Raw genomic sequence first — 10545 nt, 5'->3', positions numbered from 1 at the left:
CTGTGTTATTACATTATTATAAGCTAGATCTTGATTCCTAACTCCATGGACCGCAACTCTGTTCGCCGTATGCGTTATGCTAACATGGACAAGGGGAAAAAGGATGCCTTGTTGCAGCGTAGGCGAGATGCCTACGCGGAAAAAAAATGTACTGGCCATTCTTCTGCTACTGACACTCTCGGTGCATCTCAGTTAGAGCAATGTGTGCACTATCAAAAAGATCCTTTGTCTACTTCACAACAGGTGGATTCATTTGTTTCCCTCTCTGATTCTTTTGCTCAAGATATCCGAGTACCTTCTCATACTGCTCCTCCTACCGTTCGTCAAAAAAAGGTATATAAAAGTAGGCAAAGCAAACGCATGCGCCATGCCTCAAAAGGTTTGCAGGATTGCAGGAATCAGGTGCTTTCACGTCTGCCGCAGGAACTCTCCCCCCTGATAACCATGTACTTGTCAACAGTGATGATGCGTTAGCTGACATGCTTGATGCTACCGCAAACAAGCTGGCTTCTAAGCTTAACACGCAATCATCGTCTGTTGAACCATCTCCTTCTATGGTTCTTCCGGCTGTGTCTTCACTGTCAGAAGGTATATTCCTTTGACAGTGTTCCTGCTTATTTACTATGTTTGTTTATTCTTTTTGCTTGGTTCTGTTGCTCTTTCGAGGTGCAATCCTCGTTACTTTTGGAGGCTGCTGCTCTTTTCTGCTCTTTTTCCTTACCCTTGTGACAATCTCGCATTCATCATCCTTTTCTGCTAGCTCTTTCTATTCCTCCTATAGAAGAAGGCACCTGTGTTATTGACTTAGGTAGAGCGGAATCATCTGGTGTTGCGAACAATGTACAAATCCTTGTTAGTACACATGCTCTTAAAGAAGGTTTGTGAACGTTCTTAATATTACTCTGTCTGCTTATAGCGACTGTCTTTACTATCGAACCTCGTTCCTTACTCCTCTATTAAATAATCTTTGCTTAACCGTCATGCTAGGGAGAAAAAGAAAAACTAGGCGCACCGCGTACTCTCGCTTGGAAAAGATCCCTGAACATTCTATTGCTTTGCCAAATGCTCCAAACTGTCAGCATTGTGGAGCAAAGAGATTTCACTTGGAACCTCCAAAATTCTATTGCGCGGCTGGTGACGTTTCTGTTGTTGTGCCGGTCATGCCTTATAGTCTTTATCGTCTTTTTTCTGGTACAGATAAAGAGTGTGTTGAGTTTCGGAAACACATCCATAGTTATAACAATAATGTCGCCTTCACTACTTTTGGTGCAAAGTATGACCATGATCTTACAAAGAACACCAATGGAGTTTATACCTTTCGAGTTCAAGGTCAGGTTTATCATTTGTTAGATAGCTTAGTCTCCTCCGGCAAGCAACCTACAGGCATACAGTTATATTTTTTTGATGAAGAGGAAGAGCTATCTACGAGGCTTCATAATTCCCCTAGGCTTCGTGAAAGTACTATGAAGCTCTTAATGCGTATTCTTGAGTCTAATCCTTACACTAGATTCTTTAAGAGCTTGCGGGACGTTGCAGATCTAGAAAATCACAAGATTGTTCTTAACTCCAATCCTAGCTTAGATCAAAGGGTCTATAATCTACCAACCTCATCCCAAGTTGCTGCAATCTAGACAGAATCTGAGGGCGAGCCGCTTGAAAAAGGTCCACAAATTCAGGTTTATTCACACTCAAACACTAGCCATCGAATACATCACTATTTTTCCTGCTATGATCCTTTGCAGTATCCTCTCCTATTTCCTCACGGTAAGTGTGGTTGGCGTCATGGGATACTAAGAAATTGTGACTCAAGAAAACGAAAACGTGATGCTTCTGATGATGCCAATGTAATTGATGCTTCTTCAATAGGAACTGCCTCAAATTTGATTCGCATGGAACATGAAGGTAGTTTTATCTAATCTGATATGCTTGCCCTGTGGTTTGCCCTTTTAGTGAATTCTTTATAAAGCTATAGGTAATATATATATATTTTATATGTTCGTGTTTTGTGTAGCTTCTGAAAAAGGCAGAAAAGAACGCCGCACTGTTTCTGCCCGAGAGTATTATTGTTACTTACTCCAGATGAGAGAAAACGATTGTTCCATGTTATTGCATGCAAGGAGGCTCTTACAACAGTTTGTTGTTGATGTCTATGTAAAAATTGAAATATCTAGGCTTGATTTCCATAGGAAAATACAGAATGACGTTAGGACAGAAATTCTACAGGGTGTTATAGATAGTATATCTGTGGGTCAGCGGCAAGGAAGCCAGGTTGGTCGGAGAGTGTACCTTCCAGCTTCGTTTATTGGAGGTCCAAGGGACATGTGACGGCGTTACATAGATGCTATGGCTTTGGTTCAAAAGTATGGCAGACTAGATATTTTTATTACTATGACTTGTAATACTAACTGGAAGGAGATTCAGGAAAATCTAAAGTATGGAGAAGATGCACAGGATAGGCCTGATTTGGTGTCCAGAGTTTTTAGAGCAAAATTCGAAATGCTTAAATCTGAGATACTAAAGAAAAAGATTTTTGGAGAGGTCCAGGCCCTTGTTTATGTTATTGAGTTTCAAAAGAGAGGTCTACCTCATGCTCACTTGCTGCTGATTCTTAAGCATGAATATAAGCCGTTGAATCCTGAGGCTTACGATAAAATTGTTTCTGCTGAGATTCCGAATCCTGATAAGCAAAGATACCTGTATTCACTTGTCATCAAACACATGATGCATGGTCCTTGTGGACAATTGAACAAAGATAATGTTTGCATGAAAAATGGAATGTGCAGAAATCATTATCCCAAGGATTTCAGTGAATACACTATCCATACATAAGATAGCTATCTGCATTATAAAAGGAGGAGAAATGGTCGAGTTGTAAGAGTGCGGAATAAAACACTTGACAACTGTTGGGTTGTACCGTACAATCCTTATCTTCTTGCATTATTTGAATACCATATGAATGTTGAGATTTGTTCAACAGTCAGGTTAGTCAAATATTTATACAAATACGTCTACAAGGGGCATGACCGTATTAGTTTTCATATAAATACTGGTGCTGCTGCTGAAAACATCGATGAAATCAATGACTTCCAATCCGGACGATGGGTCGCAGCTGCAGAGGCCTTTTGGCGCATATACAGGTTTTCTTTGAATGAAATGACTCCTTCTGTTTACGCTCTTCAGGTACATCTTCCAGGCCACCAGATGATTTCATTTCATAAACATTCTGACCTTGCTGATGTTGTGAACCGTGCTGATTTTAGCAAGACAATGCTTACACAAATTTTTCACATGAATAAGACCGATAAAATAGCTCAAAAACTCAATTGCCTTTACCGTGACTTTCCTGAGTTTTTTGTCTGGACTCCCAGAACAAGAAACTGGACTCCGAGGAAACGGAGGTCAGTCATTGGCAGATTGGTAACTGTTAGCCCAACTGAGGGAGAACGTTATTATCTTCGATTACTTCTATCTCATGTTCATGCTCCAACGTCATTTGAGGATCTATTGACTGTCAATGGTAAGCTTGCTCTATCATATAGAGAGGCTGTCTTCGAAATGGGTTTTCTCCAATCTGATACGTACTTAGAGGATGCTCTTACGGATGCAACAACATTTCAAATGCCATTCTCGCTCAGAACTCTGTTTGCAGTTCTCTTAGTCTATTGCTCCCCCAGCAATCCAAGGCTTCTTTGGGAAAGATTCGAGGGTGAGCTTTCCCAGGATTTAAGAAGGAACTCTCATTTGACTGATTGCGATTCTGATCAAATAAGAATGCGTACTCTCCAAGATATAAACAGAATCTTAGAACAGATGGGAAGGAATGTGAGTGACTACCATCTTGTTCCTGAAGGATTTTCTCTTGTATGTGATGAGCGGCTCACAAAGGAGATAGAGAGTGAGAGAAACATTCTATTCACGGAAGAAGACTTGCTCTTATCTTCGAAATTGAACGAAGGCCAGAAACATGCTTACGATGTTATTCTAACTGAAGTTTATTCTTCTGGGAGTAAGAGCTTTTTTGTTGATGGTCCTGGGGGGACTGGCAAAATGTTTTTATATCGTTCACTTCTTGCAACGCTTAGATCTCAGGGCTATATTGCGATAGCAGTTGCATCGTCTGGCGTTGCTGCTTCTATTCTTCCTGGAGGAAGGACTGCTCATTCAAGATTCAAGATTCCGTTGGATGTGTCAGCGAGCAGAACCTGCCAAATCAGCAAGCAGAGCTCTATAGCTAAGCTGATTTCGCTAGCCAAACTAATCCTTTGGGATGAGGCTTCAATGGCTAAAAAGGATACTGTGGAAGCATTTGATCTATTGCTGAAAGATGTGATGGATTCTGATATGCCTTTTGGTGGTAAAATAGTAGTTTTTGGTGGTGATTTTCATCAGACTCTACCTGTTATACCAAATGCATCTAGGGACCAGCAGATCGAAGCTAGCTTTGTTAATTCTCTTTTATGGAATACTCTGACAAAGCTTTCTTTATCAGAAAATATGCGAGCCCTTTTAGACCTTCCATACTCTACCTGTTAATTCTCTTTTAGAGTTGGTGAAGGCCGTGAACCTGAAGATCTTGATGGGAAAATATCTTTATGTGAGCATTTATTAATTCGGTACAATAACAAGAATGAATCACTGAACAGGTTAGGAAAAAAAATTTATCCTTAAGGCATACTGCTCTTATAGGTGCATTTTGTGTATACATATATATATATATACACTCACACGCATCTAATCATATTCTTGCCTACTCAGGTTAGTGGATTTTGTATTCTCCGATCTCTGCCTTTATTCATTAGATCCATACAGCATGATCAACAGATGCGTTCTTACGCCAAAAAACTCCTGTGTCGATGATATTAATGAGATGATGATTGATTGATTCCCTGGACAAGCCTATGTTTATATGAGCACTGATAGAACTCTAAATGAAAGAGATCAAGGGGACTACCAAGACTTCTTGAATTCTTTAAATCCCAAAGGTTTGCCTCCCCATAAATTAGTCCTGAAAGAAAACTTTCCTATCATTCTTCTAAGGAACTTAAATCCTACAGAAGGATTATGTAATGGGACAAGGCTCATTTGCAGAAGCTTAAAACAGCATGTGCTCTGTGCTGAGATTGCAGTCAGTGAGCATCGAGGCAAACAAATTGTTTTGCCTAGAATTCCACTGCAAAATCTGATGCTGAGAAGATTGGAATTCCTTTTAAACGTATTCAGTTTCCAACAAAGCTTTGCTTTGCCATGACCATCAATAAGTCGCAAGGTCAAACATTGGATCGTGTAGGCATCTATCTCCGCAAACCTATTTTTTCGCATGGCCAACTATACGTTGCTTTATCTCGCGCTAAGATGGCAACTGCTGTTAAGGTTTTGATAATGCCACCAACTTTTCATGATGCTGTCATTGAGGTTAAGACCCGAAACGTTGTTTACCGGGAAATTCTAGATTTAGCTAAAAAATGACTACATGCATTGAGGTATTTGCACACTTGTAGCTTCACCTGCAAAGATTCTTTATATTGCCTGCATTCCACTCACTGCGTTTATTATTTACTTTCTATTGTTATTTGTTTAGGTTTAACCTTTATATAGATTTGCTTCTTCTTTAATGCAGTATGGGTGATGTTCTGTTTATTGATGATATAAAGCCTGGAATGAAATCATGGACATCTATAGTAACGGTGCAAGAAAAAATGAATATTGGGTCTTCATTGTCTACTCCAACCAAGTACCAAAAGTTCATACTTGCTGACTCAAAGGTAACCTTATTATACTAACGACAGTTGCTATAGAAATTTTCCAGTGTTTAATATATATTATATACTTTATGATTTTTTTTCCTAACTCTTCCTTATTTACTTTCCTCTTTTTTCTTGTTAAATCCTTCACACTGATCTCTCTTTTGCAGGGAGCTAGAGTTCAGGGGATACTTTTTAATTATGCCATAGAAAAGATGGGTCCAAAGCTGAGGCTATACAAAAAATATCGGATATCTAATGCAGATGTTAGGCATACTGCTGAAAAGTTTCGAATTGATGATCTTAAACTTCAATGGGTTATAGGAACAGACACAGTTGTTGAAGAAATTGATGAAGATGATTCTGGTGTGTTGCCATTTCGATTCACTTTTACAGAATATAAAGATCTTGGCCATTATGCAAACTCTACGAATGAAACTGTTGGTCAGTGCAATGCTCATTTTTCTTTATATTATATTTATATAAAACTCGAAAAGCGTTGTTTAACAAATTCTTTCCCCTAATGTAGATGTCATTGGCGTTGTTGTTAATGCATCCTCTATCATTCCAGTCCATAAGGATTCTGGTGACTCGTCGGTGCAGAGATTTGTGCTTGTCAATGAAGAGTTAAGCATTGGCTTCTTCAATGAATCTGTTTGTCATGAATTATATATCTGTTCCTGTTGCAGCATCAACTTTTACTGCAGTAATAACTGTTATCTTTTTTACTCTCCTTATGCATAGAATGAATCCTGTTGTACTATCTCTCTAGAACGAATTCATCGAAAACGAAGGAAAGGCAATTCTTCAGCAGAAGGATAAGTTTCCTGTTGTCGTATGTCGCAGGGTTAAGGTCGTCACGTATGATGGTTAGTGGCACTGTTGCTAAGTATGCTTATTAGCTTTTCTTTCGGACTTTGTGGTTATGTTAGTCTTGAACTTAATAATATCAACAAAATAGGGATCGCTTTGTCAACTAAAAAAGACACAGCCATTCTTGATAATCCACCAGTGAGAGATGCCAGCCAACTCAAACACTTGTAACTTCACTATTAAACTTCTTTTTCTTACATCTTACAACTAATCACCGCTATATTGAACACCCGTATGCTCTTTTTTCTGATTTTTTGTAGGGCTGTTAGGCATGAAAAATACTTAGCTGATCTTGTTCAGGATAAAATGACTTCGAATCGTAGCCCTCAAATGTTTTATCAGTCGCAGCAAAAAATTACTTCGCTTATTGATGTTGTTCCCACTTAAAAGGTTATATCTTTTTTTATAGCTCTCTTTTGTTCTGATTGTTTGGTGTATTATATAGATTATTTATCAACCATTCTCTTTCAAAAATTTGAATGTATTTTTTTAAAAAATATCTCAGCTCTCATGGGTAAAAGCAAAGTTATCCTTTCAACACATTTTCCAGAAGTACTATTACATGGCTTGTACCAAATGCCATCGCATGACATCGGCAAATTTTGCTACTACTTACACCTGCAACCACTGTGATGAAAAGCAGAAAGCTTCACCCAGGAAACTAATCTTACCTTTCAGCTATTTATTTTTTCACAAATTCCTTAATCTCTATATGAATTACCATACTAACGATGCTTTTATTCTTATCTAATATAGATGCCGCTTTGATGTCGATCTCACCGACGACACAGATACACTGACTGCGTCGATCTTTGGCGACTTGGCTGAAAGTTTGCTTACATTCACTGCAATTGAAGCTATGGAGCATCAGAGGAAGGTCATACATATATGAAAAACTATCACGTACCTTTCGTTAGCTTGCATCGAGATGATAACAACCATACAATTTATCAGTTGAATGGTTCATGCACTGCTATAAGAAATCAAGATACTTTATTATTATTCTGTTTTCTTTTGCTATAGAATATAGAGTTACCGCTGGAAAAGGTTCATGATAGTCTTCAATCAAAGATGTTCATTGTCCAGTTAAAGCCAGTAAATAATAGAGATGGGTCATCTCACCAACGCTATACAATTGTCTACTGTTTCAAAAGTGATGGCAACACATTGCCTCTCCAACAATCCGGAGAAGTGGGAGCCCTGCCTAATTCAACAGGGCGAGCTTTGACGCCAGGTCTATTCATTATTGTTACGGCTTGTCTCATATGAGATCTTTATTAAATACATTTACTGATGGTTTAGAGTTATTTTTCATTCAGATGAGCCTGGTTCTACATCAAAGGTCAGAGTTCGCCTTGATACAAAATTCTCTCAGGTTGAAGAAACTCATGATAAGCCACGCGACGCAAAAAAAACAAAACTTGTCTGATCATGCTATTTTACTCTTTCTTCTAAAACAATGCACCAGCTGGTCATGTGCCTTTATGCATGCTTTTGTTCTGAGTAAACTATGTCTACTCTTTTGTTTTGGGACAGTGCATTCAGACGGCGAAATAGTAGCATCTGCACTTTTGTTTATTGCAGAACATCGTCTTGCCATAAATCTCTAAACCTTTATTTTCTTATTTACAGTCCCTTGGCTTTGTTTCCCTTAACTATTCTTTCTATTAAACCATATGCACTGTCTTCTGTATATAATGCCAAGTCCTCTCCGGCTCAGCAGAAGACTTCCATATAAAAAGAGGAAGGTGAGCCTTAAAACAGGGTCAGACAGTAAGTGCGATATTTACTAATATGTCTGCAATCGTTCTTAATTGCTGCAAAGGAGGCCACATTTTAATCTTTGGGGATTTCTTACACATTTACACGCCTTCCAATTATTATTTTTTCTTGTCTCCCACTGCAAATATGTAACAACTCAGCATGATACCATGATGGCTAACAGTTATTTCTCTACCTATATACTCTCAGCCCATTTATTATAGGCAGAGCAACTCTATTGCTTAATGTACATTTGTGTTTCGAAGAAGCTTGTATTTCACTTCTTTCATCTTTAATGTTCTCAGCGGTTCTCTTACCTTTGCATTTAATTGGGTTACCTAATATTTCATCGTCTTTTTATACGTGCTCTGGAACAACTCTTCATTCATACTCTTGCCGAAAAACATTTCTTTTTTCCTTTGCTCCAACCTATCATCTTTTTCCATCACTACAAATGAATCGACCAAAAAACCCTTTCAAAAAATGGGAATCAGTTCAGCTAAAGAAGAAAATACGATTTTACCTCTTAACATTTGATCACAGAAAGATTCATGTAGCCACTGCTGCACAGAAAGGCTTGGGAAACATGGTATGCTATCCAAAAAATGCCTTCCTTAAAGCTTATCCTATGATTCTTCGTGCGCTAGGTGAACCATATTTGTATTCGGTTGAATCGATTCAACAGTGGTTACAAACTATCACCCACATCTCTTCATCAGCATTTGTAAAAACAGGTAAGATTTCCCTTTGAAATGGTATTTTTGTTAGACCCTTTACCCGCTCCTACGTAATCTAATATACTTAATCTTTATATTTTGCTTCTAGAACCAGCTAAGAGCTATAGAATTTCGAATGGACAGCAATGGTGTTATGTACTATTTTGCACAAACATTGAAAAACAGGTAGCTTGTTTAATTATTTATTGCTTTTCTTTTATGTTTCAGTTTATCCTGTGGCGACCCCACTTCCCCCTAAGGCGAACCAGAGGGTTGGCGGGCCGTCTGCCTAGCTCTCGCCAGGACTCACACAAGCAAACTATCCAAATCCTTCCGAAGAATAACCTAAACTATTACAACACCGTTTCCTTCCAAATAGGCTGATGACTAAAACCACATTAACTTCAGAGATAACAGCATTTTTAAGATAGCCAATCGTCGACTCTTAAATACCTTACGCGTTACAAACCAGGCAACAAAACATACAATCCAAATACATTAGTACAAGCCAAATAACAATTCCAGGGTTTACATTTTTCCAGTTTCAAGCGGCAATCCAAAATAAAAGATACAATGTTTAACTCAACTACATGCATAAAAGTGAAATTAGATTTCAAGTCTTGCACAAGTGCCAGGACCTGTCAAGGAAAATAAATGAACGTGGGGTGAGCTAAATCTCAGTGGTGCCCCAAAACATGCAATCACGTAAATCAAACAGCGAGTAACAATTTCACAAATTGAACAATTAGGAAAGCGTATAACAACACAAGATAGGATACAGGGCTCTCAGGAACCATTCTCCACGCTTGATCAAAATTTACCGTAGTTGACCCTCCGTCAACTCTCACTACCTAAAATCCATGTAGATCTTTTTATTTTTCTTAATGCCGGCCACCAATCATACCCCTTTACCGGGCTCGAACGCCAAACACGAGAGTGGTAATACTCGAGTATACCTTTGGGACTGGTCGAGTGTTATTCTTGATTTTGATGATCACAAAAGCACTTTGAAATGTTTATCTAATTCTCTTCAAATATAAGTGTTTTGCTTTTTAGAGAATCAGGTACAAAGGTGTCAAGGAAAGAAAATCAACCAAAAGAAGAAGCAAAAACAGGGCACTCATGTCGGACGTCCGAAAGGAAGCTGTAGGACGTCCGAAAGGATGAAGAACATCAAGAAGGAAACTCTGTCGGACGCTCGTAAGGAAGCACGGACGTCCTGAAGGATCGGACGCATGCTTCGGACGCACATCAATCTCATCGGACGTCCTAAAAATTCCACAAAGCTTTGATAACTCTCTGGACGACGTTCGGACACAGAAGCTCGGACGATAAAATCCCATCGGACGTCCGAACAACAACTTGACTGATTTTCGGATGATGGGATCGGACGATGACTAAGCTGTCGGACGTCCGACAGCCCCAACGGCTAGCTGACTCTTCATCTGCCTTCT

General features: G+C 38.9%; 1 protein-coding gene across 1 annotated transcript; it reads left to right on the top strand.

Moving 5' to 3' along the window:
- Positions 1-2952: 2952 nt before the first annotated feature.
- Positions 2953-4533, top strand: LOC113740879 (uncharacterized). Its single transcript, XM_027268394.1, has one exon. It carries the CDS (start codon positions 2953-2955, stop codon positions 4531-4533), a length of 1581 nt encoding a protein of 526 aa, XP_027124195.1.
- The last annotated feature ends 6012 nt before the right edge of the window (positions 4534-10545 follow it).

This window comes from Coffea arabica, chromosome 4e (assembly GCF_036785885.1).
Source record: "Coffea arabica cultivar ET-39 chromosome 4e, Coffea Arabica ET-39 HiFi, whole genome shotgun sequence".
Classification (NCBI taxonomy): Eukaryota; Viridiplantae; Streptophyta; class Magnoliopsida; order Gentianales; family Rubiaceae; genus Coffea; species Coffea arabica.
This window is presented reverse-complemented; position numbering and strand designations above follow the sequence as displayed.